At 40.2% G+C, this 15,420-nt stretch overlaps 2 protein-coding genes across 2 annotated transcripts in view; one reads left to right on the top strand and one right to left on the bottom strand.

Moving 5' to 3' along the window:
- The window catches only part of NEMF (nuclear export mediator factor), a 56,139-nt gene extending 52,837 nt beyond the window's left edge, over window positions 1–3,302 (top strand). The window contains exons 30-33 of the mRNA XM_047861400.1: window positions 829–929; window positions 1,023–1,066; window positions 1,146–1,225; window positions 1,498–3,302. Of these exons, the coding sequence (XP_047717356.1) occupies window positions 829–929; window positions 1,023–1,066; window positions 1,146–1,225; window positions 1,498–1,575 (303 nt within the window). The 3' untranslated portion in view covers window positions 1,576–3,302. The remainder of the gene's footprint in view (window positions 1–828; window positions 930–1,022; window positions 1,067–1,145; window positions 1,226–1,497) is intronic.
- On the bottom strand, window positions 2,803–14,999 carry KLHDC2 (kelch domain containing 2). Its single transcript, XM_047861401.1, has 13 exons — window positions 14,584–14,999; window positions 11,463–11,542; window positions 9,586–9,703; window positions 7,466–7,581; window positions 7,073–7,154; window positions 6,823–6,906; window positions 6,239–6,319; window positions 6,105–6,163; window positions 5,350–5,459; window positions 4,895–4,967; window positions 3,458–3,545; window positions 3,299–3,351; window positions 2,803–3,112 (listed from the first exon to the last, which is right to left on the bottom strand). Exons 1-13 carry the CDS (start codon window positions 14,734–14,736, stop codon window positions 2,989–2,991), a joined length of 1,221 nt encoding a protein of 406 aa, XP_047717357.1. The 5' UTR covers window positions 14,737–14,999; the 3' UTR covers window positions 2,803–2,988.
- Window positions 15,000–15,420: the final 421 nt, after the last annotated feature.

Raw genomic sequence — 15,420 nt, 5'->3', positions numbered from 1 at the left:
AAAACTTTAGTGTATGTGCTGCCGAAACAAGCACTAAATAAAACTTTAAAAGCTAAGACAAGATCACAGGCTCTGGAGTCCAACATTCTGGGTTTAAATCCTAACTTTGCTACATATAATTGCAACCTTGAGCCATTGTTTTTTGTGCTTCTGTTTCCTCATCTGAAGAGTGGGGATAATTGTCCTTACCAGGAGAGAGTTGTTTTGAAAATACACATGAAGCATTTAGAGAAGTCCATGGCACATAGTAAACATTACTTGAACACCAAGCATCTTGTCTGAGGTTATTCATGTTGCTAAATAAATACGGCTCATCTTATAGGCAGCCCACCAAAGAGCAACTCTAAGAAGGCTAGAAGATTCTTCCTTAAGAACAGGCAAAAGTGTCCAGGGGCGGAGGGGAGTGGGGAATGGGGACAGAAAAATCCCCGTGGTCAGGAACTACTGGTCTAGCCAAAGTGTCAGTCTCATTTCCATGCAATGGATTTAAATCTATTTGTGGTCATTATTATACATTATTTTTAATCCATAGCAGTTTTCTGCAATGTACTGTTATCCAACAAGTTTTTTCTCCTTTTTCCCTTGTATGTATTTACAAGTGCCATTTTGAAAATCATGTGAGAATTATGCTATGGAAAAAATTTTTAGTAAAGAATAGAAGTATAAATACCACTTGGTCTTAACACTGAAGGTCTATCGAGGGAAGGGTGGGGGAAAAAGATCTATCAGAAAAAGATAAAAATGATAAAAATATGAGTTGAAATATTAGAGTTTTCCTTTTTCTAGGACTGGTATGCATTTTATAATTGTTTTTCTTTTCCCTTTTAGGAAAATCTCTTTGACTCTTTGACAGGGCAGCCACATCCTGAAGATGTATTACTATTTGCCATCCCAATTTGTGCCCCTTACTCCACCATGACAAACTATAAGTAAGTCGTCTTTAGTTTACTCAAAATAGCTGACATAATGGTTATGTTGTTTTGAAATTTCTATTTAGTAATACATGTAATTCCTTCTTAAAGATACAAAGTGAAACTTACTCCTGGAGTTCAGAAAAAGGGAAAAGGTATTTAAAATCTTTTTATGAATGATTTTGATCCCTTCTTCTCTGCACAGAAGTAGATTCTTCTATTTTCTATTTACAGCTGCAAAAACAGCCTTGAATAGTTTCATGCATTCCAAAGAAGCAACAGCAAGAGAAAAAGACTTATTTCGCAGTGTAAAGGTAAAGTATTCCTCCAGAAGTCTGGAGATGGGTGGTGCAATTAAAAATGTTAGCAGTTATACTTTTCTACTTTTGGTTCTTTATTTAATACATGCCAAGCTGCAGCTCTTGTTTTGGTAGAAAATGCTGTCTTACTAGAAGAAGTAAAATAAGATCATTTCAGTTGGAAATTTTGGAAATGCCTTTCTTTTGACAGCAGAGGGCACATAATTATAAAAGAAACATGACTACCATATAGCATGTGAAGATATTCAGCAATTCTCTTTTTATAGGACACGGATTTATCAAGAAATATTCCTGGCAAAGTCAAAGTGTCTGCACCCAATCTTCTGAATGTAAAAAGAAAATAGCTGAAATGAAACCCTAAAATATTTGAGAAGAGCCAATTTTATAGCCTTTTGGAAGTTCAGAGATGAAAACACACCATGTAACAAGACTTCCGCATTTAAAAATGAACTAAACATTGCCTTGCTATATTCGCCAAAAGGACTTACTGTTTTTTTTCCAGTTTTATAGAGAGGAAACGCGGATAGGATTTCCTAAAATATTTGTGGACAGTTAAATGCTAATTGTATACATCTGTAGTTATTCTCCTACGTTTTCTTAAAATTTGGGAGGTTAATACTAAGTTTTCATTTCATGTTGTACAGAAACTGGAGTGAAGTGGCTCAGTTGCTCGGACATTGACTTGGTCGTCTACCGTGTACAGTGTCAGAGCTCTGTTACAGGCCAATCACAGGTGGTTTTTCGTGTTCTGGTGCGGTGGTGGGGCTTGGGGGCAGTTAAACATTTAGGATTAAGTCTTGGAAGCCTTCTGCCGTTACCTGTACTTGTCAAAAAATATATTAGACCAGATTTAAAATAGACATAATTCAGCCTAAGAAATAACACCTAGAAAAAATGGTATTATTTCCATTCATTTATACAACTTCACTTTTCATCCTCACTTCTTCCTTGTAATCTCATTCAGTTTTGTACCATTTTATTTTCTACCTCTAGTAATTATCAGCATGTTACAGAGTATCTTAACCTAGGATATCATAAGTGCACTTTTAGGCTTACCACTAAAGACTCCTGACACAGCTTTCTTCTTCTGTCTCCTAACAAATGGAGAATAAAGTCCTACGTCATTTCCATTCTTTTATGAGCTAAAAAGCTGTCACTTTTTAAATGATGAGACGATGGCTACCTACAGTCAATATGACCATTTGCCCCAGCCCCTATACCAAAGCATTAAGGTCAAAGCACTAAATAGCTGTTGGTCCTTCCAAAATTTCTTTTACCAGCTTAGTCCTGTTGATAATGTTTTTCCATTTGAAATTAATGTAAAAAAAAAAAAACTTTGTAATTATACATATAGCCAGTGTTGTAAATACAACAGACTACTCTTGCTATTTAAATATATATATATATATATAAATTTAAAAAAATAACATCACCATTTTGATAGTGATAAGAATAATTAGTATGTTTCTATAGCTATATATCCTGAAGTTACCAAAAAGGAAATATAATAACCATTCCTTGGGGTAAAAAGCCAAGTATCATTTTCTTTTGCTTTAATAGAAGACAGTTACTGGTGTTAAATACATTTATTGTAAACTTTAGACACAAAAATAGGTTCTCTAGGCCATTCACATGCACATTAAAACCAAAAAGCTGCAAACTACAACAATGCATATAATTATACAAACGATGCCACTCTCTGATGTTTACAGAATTGCTGTCCATGCAAGGTGATCAGAGGCATTATCTATGAAGCCTTAAGATCCAGAAGTGTTGTTACTACCAAACCTCTGATTAACACTGTGAAGTAAGTGTTTTGGAAGGCAGTTCCACGAGTTGGCTAACATTTCTTTAAAGCAAATGACTGCTTCTAAGCTTAGCCTGAAAGTGGACAAGAGAAAAATAAATTTACTGTTTGAAGAATTACCAAAAAAACAAAAGCCCACTTTGTTTAAAGAACTAGTTTTATCAATGGAAACTTGTCATTGCCTTTAAATTATCTGTAAGCCTGGTTTTTCAAGAGCACTAATTTAAAATAATCTGTGTACCAAGTAAAAAGTTACTTACCTTACAAGAGATTTTGGTTGAACTGAAAATATAAGTATTTCATTACTGTGTGCCTGAAAAATAGAAAATGAAGAACATATTAAAAAGTAAGTACTCCACAAGTTTCAGAAATATGATGAAGTGTCCTTTAATACAGGGTAGTATACTTAATACACTTACAGCTCTGTGATGGACAAGGAGGTTATTGGCACATCCACCAAAAACAATGACTTCTCCTTCGTCACTGGCACAAGCTGTGTGCCATAATCTAATTTAAAACAAGAGTTTTAAGTTACCCAGACACCAAGTTGACAATTTACACTACGAACACAATGATGAAATAAAGACTAGAGATCTTCAGTACAGACCAAAACCTAATGTTGAGCAGCAATTATCTTAAGTAGCAAAAGCTAGAAAAATCTATTAATGTCTGTTTTATCTGGATGTTACCATTTTATCTGGTCCAGTCCTAACTTATGCAATGACGGGTTTGAACTGAATGATCTGTTCTCTAGGTCTTTGTTAGCAATAAAAATCTTATGGGAGATGTGTGCTACATGCCCTCTCAATCTTCTTCTTTTCATAGGCAGGGTCAGTTGACATTAAAGAAAAAACCTGAAGGATGCTGTGAATCTGCCTGACCTACTCAAAGTCTCAGGCCTGGTAATTCTATGGAAGAATTTTTCTGCCAGATGAAGCCTTTATGGCATAAGTGTACTTAAATTAGAGACTTGTGGGGAAATGCAGGCTGACCTACCTAAATATGCTTTGAGTACCAGTTGTGACTATATCATTTGCTTTGGCAGTTTTTGTAAGAATTCTTCTTGAGATTAACAAAAATAACTCTTCTTTTTGGGTGACTTGATTTAGTATTTGTTATACAGTGCTCCTACCAATCTAATAGAAAGTTCTGGATTTCCCCCCCATATACATTCTTCAAGGTTTTGAAATTCTCTCCAGTTTTTTTAAGTGACAAACCTAGAAGCAGTTCAATTCACTGGAGTAAAGACCTTGATTATAAATTTTAACTACATCAATTTTATGATAAAAACAGCAGAAGTCAACATCCAGCCCTGTTTTTCATGCACCATGACAGAAAAGAAAGCATTTAATACAAGGATAGCATTGGTTTTCTTTTCTTTCAAAAGGTTTGATGTTAGGGGCGCATGGGTGGCTCAGTCTGTTAAGCATCTGACTGTTGATACGGGCTCAGGTCACAATCTCACGGTTCCTGAGACTGGGTCCTGCATCTGCACACTGCCAGCACAGAGCCTGCTTGGAATTCTCTGTCCCTACCCCACTCATGCTCACACGTGTGCACTCTCTCTCTCTCAAACATTAAAAAAAAAAAAAAAAGGTAGGATGTTAAACCTTAGTGAATGCTAGGGTGTTTATCATAAGAATAGTGGATGTAATGCAGCCACAATTTCCTCAATCATTACCAGTCTTGTACATCTTTTTTAAGGTTTTAAGTAATTCCTATACCCAACGTGGGACTCAGGGTTGTTTGAGATTAAGAGTCACATGCTCTACTGACTGGCAGCCAGGTGTCCCCAGTCTTGTACTGAATTGAAGTCCATAAAGATATACAAGAATTACTTTTTAAATACTTCATACCTTGGCTTTTCAGTATAGGGATGATTAAACTGTATCCATTCATTTTTACTGATGCAGTAAGTCCAAGCATCACCTGATTGAAGCGAAGAAAGAAGAGCCATGAAATACGTTATTTTGTCAATGAGACATTCATGTTTAAAGGGCACAGCTTTAGCAAGAAAGGTAATAAACTGTAAGTAGAAAGAGAAAGTAAATATCCTGGTTTTTCCCTGCAGTTAATCAAGTAAGCCCTTTGCATGTCACAACCCTTAGGTGGAGCTTTTAAGGGCTGCACTGGACAGAATAGATGGATGTTATAGTACAAAAACAATTATATATTATAGGATCAAAAATAATAGCAAACCTCCAACCAACCCTATAGCCTTCTGATACATCTAAAATAGACTGAATTATTTTCTTCTATTTATATATTACATATGAATGATAATGATTTCTTATATTTTTAAAGGACTTACTTAGTGGCTGTTTATCAGTGGTAAATCCTCCAAAGAGAAAGAGATGATCTGAAGAAACTGGTGTTAGTGAATGCCAAGATCGGCCAACTGGGCATATGCCTTGTGGAATTCTGAAAATAATAGCTAAGTTACAATATCTGTGTTTAAAAATAGCTACTGTTTAATATGGAAAAATATTTAAATTTTCTGTGAAAATTTATACAGAATATTTGACAGAAGAGACTTTAAATTTAAAAAGCTTCTTGGTATTTTTTTTTAATTTTTTTAAATGTTTTATTTATTTCTGAGAGGAGAGAGAGAGAGAGAGAGAGAGAGAGAGAGAGAGACAGAGAACAAGTCGGGGAGGGGCAGAGAGCGAGGGAAACACAGAATCCAGGAAGCAGGCTCCACGCTCCAGGCTCCAAGCCGTCAACATAAAGCCTGACACGGGACTTGAACCCATGAACCATGAGATCATGACCTGAGCTGAAGTCACACGCTTAACCGACTGAGCCACCCAGGTGCCCCAAAAGCTTCTTGGTATTAATAGCTGCATGCTTGGTATTAACTATGTTTTTAGAAGGCAGAGTGAACTTTAGACCTTTTCAACAAACATTGAGCACATGTTGTGGAACAGGAAATCAAAAAATAAAATTCCTTATTTAAGGATCTAGACATCATGTTTATTTAAATTCAGTTATTTACCTGCTTAAATTTCTATGCTAACAGAATAAAAATATTAAAAAATTTTAGAAATTATCTAAAGTGATACATACAATTCATTCCACTCCCACGTATCCAGATTAAGACAGTGAAGATCATTCATTCTAGCATCCTGAAAAAGGATAATTAAGTAATTATCATTTTGAATGACTCATAAGCAAATCATTGAAACTGTTCACAAACTTACTCGATATCTGCCTCCAAACACAAAGCCTTTGTTTCCAACAGTTGCACAGGCATGGGCAGCACGAGGTGAAGGTGCTTTACCCTATAAAAGTCACAAAAGCAATTTTTTAAAATAAACACCAGTCTTCTCTGGAGGTGGGATGAGGGTATGCAAGACGCTTGAGCTTTTAAGCTCAAGTGCAGATGTCTAGTCAACAGCAGTACTAACCCTGGGAGCTGTAATTTTAGATTTTGGAGATATATTACTGAATGCACTAGTTAATGGAATGCTTTTTTTTTTTAATAAAAAGGTAGCACATTATAAGACACCTGCATCAGAGGAAAAAGAAATCTAATTAACAGTCTACTGCCAGGTCATTTATTTAGTTATAAGCAATACCCCTTAACATGTATTAGATAGTAGATGCCAGGTTAGTCCACACATTCATTAAACTTTTCTGAGGTATGGACTTCGTGGAGAATAATGAAAGCAATGGATTTTCTCCAGAAAAACAAGAATGAACTGTCAATTTTACACCACCTCCCAATTCCCTTTCTCCTCTAGGTAGCCTTACTTTAATAATTCATTATTCTTCAGTAACTCACAGTAGTTATAGGCTGACTCCAGATAAATGTTTCAGTGTCTAAAATATGTACATGATCATTCCATCCTCTTGGGTGACTTGAATTCTACAGAAAATGAGTAAGAATCTGAGTTATTTTTCAAATAATATTTGTAAAATTACATATCCTTGTCTGGTTTATGAACAAGGCAAAATGAACAAGACTAGCAGACATAAGATGTATTATTTCAACATACTAAGTAGACCATATACAAATATGAAACTTCACTTACCCAAAAAGATGTTTCATCAAATTCAAAAGTTCCCAATACTTTATCTTCAGGTAAATATCCGTAACCTCCAAAAAATATTAACCTGTTTGATAAAAAACCAAGACACTAAAAATTCTAACATCCACAGGTTAGAAAGTTACAAGAAGTTTTTCTTTTGTCATACTAGGAACTGAGAAGGCATGCTTGAGTATATGAAAATTCTTATTCATAGAATAATGCCTACTGTGCCTAATTATGTCTTAGGTGTTAAGTGCTTTGATGTATTAATTCACATAATCCTCATATGGGCCCTAGAAGTTATGTTCTAGGGTTACAGTGTTTATGGGCTATGGATACTTGAATGGCAAACCACTTTGCACATAAAAACCCAAACCTACGGGGCTGCTAACTCACTTGTTTTTATATACCCAGACACCAAGTTTATCCTTTGATGATGGAGGAATTCCTTGGCAATCAATTCTTTCCCACTGTAGTACTCTGTCTGTAGACCTTGAATCCAGCATGTAGAACTGTCAGAAGCAATGATTTCAGTTAGATTTGGTTATGCAAAAGAAACTCAACCTTGGCATTTAGTTTTGTTGTGATTTATGACTATAGGAATGTCATCTAATTCAGTGCTTCTACAATTGTGACTACAGACTGTTACTGGTCCAAATATACATAAGGAACTTATACCATAATATAGATTACCTAAGTTGCTAAGCAGCCTGTTGAGCTCATTTTTTTTTCCCTAATAGCCACATTTTTTAAAAAATATATGAAATTTATTGTCAAATTGGTTTCCATACAACACCCAGTGCTCATCCCAACAGGTGCCCTCCTCAATACCCATCACCCACCCTCCCCTTCCTCCCACCCCCCATCAGCCCTCAGTTTGTTCTCAGTTTAACAGCCTCATTTTTTTGATGAAGGAACAGAAGTATATTGTGCCTTACATAGGCACTTTGAGTTATGCTAATCTAATTTATGGGTTTGAAGACGGTATCACCAGAAGAATTCAACTTAGCAATTTCACCTTCAAATTCAATTTTAACAAACATGTCTTAAGCGCCTACTTAACTCTGGGAGCAAAGGATAAATCTTAAAAGATTAAGTACTGGTCTGTCTTTCCAAGGTTTCACATCCAGATACTTGAAGAGACCTGGCCATTATATGTATATCTTTTTACTTCTAAGACTCCTACGCTTCCTTTTGATCAGACTTAAAAATACTCAACTCTAGCCATTTCTGTCTACCCCTAAAGCCACGGCTTCTTTTTTTCCCCAAGCTGCTTCATGTGGTGTTAAGGTTCTTTTTCTCTTCCTTGCCCTAAAACACACACACCTCCACTACAGCCTGTAGCAGTGCCTCACAAAATCTTTTAGGCACAGAACCCTTACTTCACACAAAATCTTAAGCAAAAGCCTAACTGAAGTAGAGCTACACCTGTTAAGATGGAGGGGTAGGGGGGTGATCTGAAGCCTGCCTAACACCATGATGCTCCTCCCACAGGGGTCCCAAGGGATCTCAAAGAAATCCCTAGAGCTGCTAGGAATAGTCTGAAACTTTGTCAGCCATATGCTCCAGTCACACCAAACCACTTAGCATTTCCGTGAACAAAACATTTGCTTATATTTCTGCCTCCTGATACTTGCATCTTGGCTACCTCTCCCAGTTATGATTCTATTCAACCCTCTTGGTTAAAGACTTTACTTACTCTCTTCCTCCATCCTGCCAAACACAATGTCAAGGATTCTTTTTCAGATTTAACAATATTTACTGAGCTATTTTATGAGCCAGGCTCTATGTATCTTCTTATCATATGTTACTGGAACCATCTACTTATTATGTGTATCCCCTCTAGGATATGAGCACCTAGAGATGGGAACTGTATCATTTGTCTCTGTGTCTCCAATGTCTAACCAAGTGCTCAGTATATGAGGTGCTACGTTGCTAAATAAATTTATTAAGAGACTCCCTAAATCATATGCATCTTTCTCATTGATATTTGTGTCTTGCTGGCCTGAGAAAACAACTGTTAATCTTTTTCCTATTTGGAAAAAACACAAAGTCTGAACAACAGTACCTTATGGTACCATATTACGGGAATTTTAGTATATAAAATTCTGTATTAATTTATCCTCATAGCCGAGTGATGGTCTGTTCATTTTACCCTGCTCCTCATCATTGCATCTTGTTTTCATTTGATTTGCTAATATTTATCTAACACCCCAGAGTTCTAAGAGAACCACAGCTGCAAAGAGCACAAAGAAAACCCACTCAGGAAATTACTGCAAACAAGTTATCAAAGTTGACTTTACAAAAGGCATAGAGAAATACGGACTGGTAGACAAAATACTAAAATGCACATTCATACCGTTATCAAGGACATGCATGTTTTAACCGGGACAGGAATAAGTATGGGCTAACCTTAGAAATCGGAGGTTGTCTGAAAAAGAGTAAAAACCAACAGGGCCACCCAGGCACCCCATGTTTAGTTGAGCTCTTAAACCACAATCCTTAGAAACACTCACCTTATTCGTATTGCCTCTTGAATGGTGTCCTCCAAACAAGTAGAGCACCCTGTCCACACACACCGCACAGCTTCCTGACATAGAAGGAGGAACATCCCCTTCTGTGTTAATTTTTTTCCTGAGGGCAAAAAGACTGAATGTAAATGTTTCCCAAAAGAGAAGAAATGCAAAAGTTACTTGTTTTTCTTCTATCCCCACGATAAAGGGAAAAAATAAAATGGGCTGGCCGGCTAGATAGCGTCTGGGAGTCTCGTCTACATCTAAAATTAATTCAAAGAATGAGTTCCTTCCTCTTTGTTCACCCATTCCACAGGCTGCGCCAGCTGACCCCACACACAGGGACGGTGAGAAGCTCTGGAAGCCCAGGAGCACACCATTTTATGTTTCTCAAACTAACCTGCTCTTTATTGATATAACCATAAGTGGCTATTTTGTTTTTGGTTTTGAGTCACCCAGGTACCTAAAAGGAAAACATCCCACTCCTGACCGGTTAATTCCACAGTGTGTTTTATTTAGTCACCTTTTAGCCATTCAAATGAATCTGATTCAAACCTAATGTACTACTACAGGCACGTGGGTAATACTTTCTCTAGGCCAGGCACTCCTGGGAGTGCTTTGCATGCTTTAAATCCTTCTGAATCAAAATGAATATGAATCAAAAAGGCCTAAGATTCACAGTATTAATAGGACTGTTAAGGCCTTCTGCTCACTGTATCACTTTATGCTAAGCTTTAACTTTGGCAGGCTTAGTTTTACAAATTCGTTATGGGGCTCAATTTTTTAAAAATTCGTAGAATTCCCCTATTAAAGGAATACCATTATCAATTTCTCTCTTGAAAAAAAAAAAAAAACACAGATGAGCCAACAGCTCAGATCAACACTGATTTGCTATGTACAGAAATAATCCTGACTTAGTTTTAGTTGAACTTTTTAAGAAAATTTTTTCAACATTTATTTATTTTTGAGAGACAAAGGCAAGTGGAGGAGGGGCAGAGAGACTGGGAGACACAGAATCTGAAGCAGGCTTCAGGCTCCGAGCTGTCAGCACAGAGCCCAAAGTGGGATTCAAGCTCGCAAACGTGAGATGGTGACCTGAGCCGAAGTGGGATGCTTAACCGACAGGGCCATCCAAGCGCCCCATTTTTAGTTGAACTCTTAAGATTCTGCCAAGAGCCTCTTTGAGGACCACTGTCACAAGACTGGCAAAAGAGCCTTTTCAGAATATCCCCAGTTGTGTGGAAGGCAAATTTAACTTCTTTTTTTAAACAAAACACACTATTTTAAAGAGATTTGTATAGAAACTTTAATGGCAGAGCTCATTAAAATAAAACACCACCTTTATTTCTAGCAGATACAATCTAGAAATTTTCTCATTTTCCACGTAACAGAAGACCTAACATCTTGAAAAAACATCATATGGAACTTTTATAATATTTTCATTCCAGGATTGGAAGCCTCTATCTACCTCTTTATTTTAGTATTACAATGATACTACATAGAGCTCTGAATACAAGTTTCTTCGAAGGTCATAAAAGCACCAAGTAGGGGTGCCTGGGTGACTCAGTCGGTTAAGTATCTTGACTCTTGATTTTGGCTCAGGTTATGATCCCATGGTTCGTAGGTTCCAGGCCTGTGTCAGCACAGAGCCTGCTTGAGATTCTCTCTCTCTCTCTCTCTCTCTCAAAACAAATAAACTTAAAAAATAAAATCACCAACTAATTACTGAAGAGTTGCTAAACTAGTACAAGGTCGGTTTTAGAACATAGAGATAACTCTGCGTCTTCAAATAAAATAGTTTTGTTAGAATGGGCTTCACAGAGTTTTTATTTGCAACCTTACTTGAATTTTTTAGTCCCCCTCATAATATCCACAGTTACCATCTTCCAGTCTCCATGTTGTAGATCCATAGTTCTTCTCTAGGCAGATAAAAGTCATACAATCCTCTGACTTGATTACTCTAAGAAGAATAAAAAAAAAAAAATAGCAAATATAAAAAATAATTGGTATTCTAAAGAAGCACTACTGTATATTTTTTCATATCTACCTTGTTTGAGATAGTAATAAGAGTTATGAGATGTTAAATGGGTCTTAACAATACTATCAAATGGACAATCTTCCTTGCTCCAGGCCACATACTCAAAGTAATGCTTAATATAGATAACCCTTAATTCATGTTTTTGATGCAGCAGGTGCAATGATGCAGGAAGTTACGACATCTCTAGGAAATCTCTAGTGTCACTTTATGCTGAACAGACCATTCACCAGGTTTCAGCTGCATGACTTCAGGAGAGGTCAGCTATGCCATGGTTTGCACACTAAAGACTGCTCTACCGTGTGAGTGCCTGACTCACACTAACACGTGTCATTTTCTGGCCATTTTTTACTCTCATCCATCCATTCTCTACCAAGAAACAGATGGCAGAATTGCCAGTGTGCAATTATTCAGTCAATGTGCAAAATTTTCTGTTCATTGTTCTGCTCCATTTCCCTTCAGATAGTAATTCTTAACAGAATGAGTTTACCATATGCCAGAACTATCTGAACACTATCAACGGATTACTTTCTTTAAAAAAAAAAAAAAAAATTTTTTTTTTTTTTAATGTTCATTTTTAAGAGAGCCAGAGCACAAGTGGGGCAGAGGGAGAGGGAGACACAATCCGAAGCAGGCTCCAGGCTCCAAACTGTCAGCACAGAGGCTGATGCGGGGCTCGAACTCAAGGACCGTGAGATCATGACCTGAGCTGAAGTCGGACGCTTAACAGACTGAACCACCCAGGTGCCCCAATGGATTACTTTCTTTAATCTTCATAACAACCCTAAAAAGTAGTTGAGATTACAAGAAAACAGGTTTTTTAGAGAGGTAAGTAATTTGCCCAAGATTGCTTGGCAAGTAACTGTGGAATCAGCATTCTACCCTCCTTTCCCTGAATTGGCAACTTTAATCACTGCCTGACCTTCCTAGCCTTTGAACCTCCCCACTTTTTGAACAATGTCAACATACCGTGAACAATAGCAGTTCATGGAGAATGGGTGTCAGAGTCTAATAAGCTTGAGTACCATACAGAATTAGTGCACGTGGCCTTGTAGACATTTCTCTTTCTATTCCACCACTTAAAAGAAGGCTGGAAGCATGAGAGCAGGCTCACCCGGAATAGCTCAACCTGGTCTGAAGAGGGAAAGGGACTACTGTGTGGGAAGCTAAGGTTTATTGCCCTCAAAAACAATATCCAAGGGCTTTTCAGAGTTCTAGCCAAAATACTGAGGACAGCCGGTTTTGGAACCACTCCACTTCACTGGTCATCACTGGTCATCCTGCCTAAATCCGAGACTTCTGGGCCCTCAAACACTCACCATCAGAAACCTTCGTTCCTGAGGTGCCTGGGTGGCTCAGTCTGTTAAGCATCCAACTTCGGCTCAGGTCATGATCTCACAGTTCATGGGTTCAAGTACCACATCCGGCTCTCTGCTGTCAGCACAGACCCTTCACAGACCACTTCGGGTCCTCTGCCCCCGCCCCCCTTCTCTGCACTTACCTTGATCTCTCTCAAAAACAAACATTAAAAAAAAAAAATCGTCCTTCCTGACAACCCTCGCTCTCCCCACTCCCCAAAGAAAAGTCCTGTTCCTTCAATGCTGCTGATATTTACAAACAGAATTATGAATATGTAGTTTAGACCACAGTGTGATTGACTAACAGGTTAACTTTTCTCCAATGGATTGACATTTTAATAAGGGTCACTACATAACTGCCTCTTCCTCCTACCAAGTACCGTCCTCTAACCAGCTATTCACTGGCAGCTGAGGAAAGCATTACAGATTAATTAGGACTGGCAAAATAAAATTTTTAAAAAAATGCTTTTGTGGTTAAACTAAATTAGTCAGGACAGCTATAGTGGTTTATTCCATCTGTCTTTTTTGACAGTCATCTCAAAAGTGTTCAGTTATGACCAGGTCAACGTGCAAGAAGCTAAAACCTATTACCAGAGTCATAAAGTCAGTCATCAAGCACACAGGTGTAGTGGACCAGATCTCAAGCAAATGGGGGCAGGGAGATCAATGTTAAGACCAAAAGGGACTAAAAAGAGTTAACTTTTGGTAGGAATGTCTCAGAGCAACCCCAGCGAATGAAATGAGCCAGTGCTAGGATATGGATCGTTACTGAGAAGCTCTAATAGCAAAAGGGCAGGAGAACTAGAGAACAAAGTTTAAACAGGAGACACCTGGTAACAAGAAGCCAGTGGTAACAAGAAATGCAACTGGCTCTAAACATTGTTTATGAGCAGGGGTCAGAGAGCTGAACTTGGTAGTTACAATTGTTGCTATTGATTTTTTGGTTGCTGCTGGCGCCTTCTCCATTAGTTTTCTTAATAGGGGTTTCCTCTGAAAATTGTCAACTCTTTCTCAGCTGAAAGCATAACAGCCCTGGAATGTTCAAACAGCAGGGTGATGACCATCTGCACAGGTGTAGCTAGGCCTCCCGAACAGGCGGGAAGGTTGAATAAGGCCATCCCTGCGGCCTTCGGGAATTCTAGAGTTTTCCTACACCCCGATTACTGCCCAAGCGAGCAACGGTATCCGTGGGCCAAAGGACCCCAGCTGCAGAGAATGAAGTGCTCTAAGCGGGCCGACAAACGGTAAGAGTGACATCACACAACGTCACCTCTCTTACCTCCCACCCGCGCCCCACCTTTTAAAACATAACACGTATCGTAGTCGTGCGCCGCCCAACGTGCCCTCCCCCAAACAACGCTCCAACGTCCACAGCGCCCAGGGCCGCCGCGGGCCCCGTAAGCAGAGGGCTGGAGTGACAGCAGCCCAGGAGCGTCGGCGCGGATTAGCGGGCCGGTGAGGAGAAGCCCGCTCGCAAGAAAATGCACCGACGGGCACAGTCGCGACGCGGGGAGGGGGGTCCGGGCGGCCGCTCTGCCCCCCCACCCCTGCCGACCCGGACTCGGGGTCCAGCCGAGCGACGCCCGCCGCGGCCGGCCGCCCACTGACCTTGTAGCCGCCCCAGACGAACATGTGGCGCCCGTCGCCGACGGCTACGTGGCCGCTGCGCTCGGCGGGGCAGGCGAGCTCCATGGACTCATAGCTCTCGTAGGCTGGCCCTGGCAAGTCGTCCGCTCGCAGATCCTCGTTGCCATCAGCCATCTTGAGGCTGCACGTTTGTTCACCAACAATCCCCACACCCGCGCGGGGGAAAGAGACAAAAGAAAAGGCAGAAATGCACGGCGGCGACAGGCGAGCAGAAAGGGGCGGCGATAGGGACGGGGTTAAGGCCGCCCGCTGGCCGCCCGCGCCCTCTCAGCCCTCCTCGGGGAGGACAGCCCCTCCGCTGCCTGGGCTGCGCTGCGGAGGCGCGGGTCGGGGGCGCGGCGGCGGCGGAGGCGGCGGCGGGGCCCCGCCGGGAGCAGGGCGGAAAGGGGGTCCGCTTGGGGCCGGGACTAGAATCCAGGCAGCCCGCCCCGCCTCCAGCTCGCCACTCGCCGCCCGCCGCAGCCGGCCCTTGTTTACGCCGCGGCCAGAACCGCCCGTTCCGCTGACGCCTCCTACGGGGCTCCGGAAGCGCGGCGGGCGCTCAGCGCCCCCAGCGCCGGGTCCTCCCGCCGCCGCCGCCGCCGCCGCCGCCGCCGCCCCCCCCCCCCCCCCCCCCCCCGCCGCCGCGGCCGGCCTGGGCGCCGAGATGGTGTGTTGACTGAGCTCATACCACTCTCTGAGCCTCCTTTCGCTGCGGGCACTACAAAGATGGGAAGAATAGTAGCCACCTTCTGGCAAAAATTTTTTTTTTTTTTTTTTTTTTTTACTGACAAATCTTCCTTGTGTGATTGAGGAATG

The sequence above is a fragment of the Prionailurus viverrinus genome, chromosome B3 (genome assembly GCF_022837055.1).
Source record: "Prionailurus viverrinus isolate Anna chromosome B3, UM_Priviv_1.0, whole genome shotgun sequence".
Lineage (NCBI taxonomy): Eukaryota > Metazoa > Chordata > Mammalia > Carnivora > Felidae > Prionailurus > Prionailurus viverrinus.
This window is presented reverse-complemented; position numbering and strand designations above follow the sequence as displayed.

Coding starts and splice junctions, on each gene's coding strand:
- KLHDC2 (XM_047861401.1), bottom strand. CDS start 14,736: ATGGCTGATGGCAACGAGGATCTGCGAGCGGACGACTTGCCAGGGCCA. Junction 7,582..9,585: donor CAAGAGGCAATACGAATAAG/GTGAGTGTTTCT, acceptor TGCTTCTGACAG/TTCTACATGCTGGATTCAAG. Junction 6,907..7,072: donor TTGATGAAACATCTTTTTGG/GTAAGTGAAGTT, acceptor CATTTTCTGTAG/AATTCAAGTCACCCAAGAGG.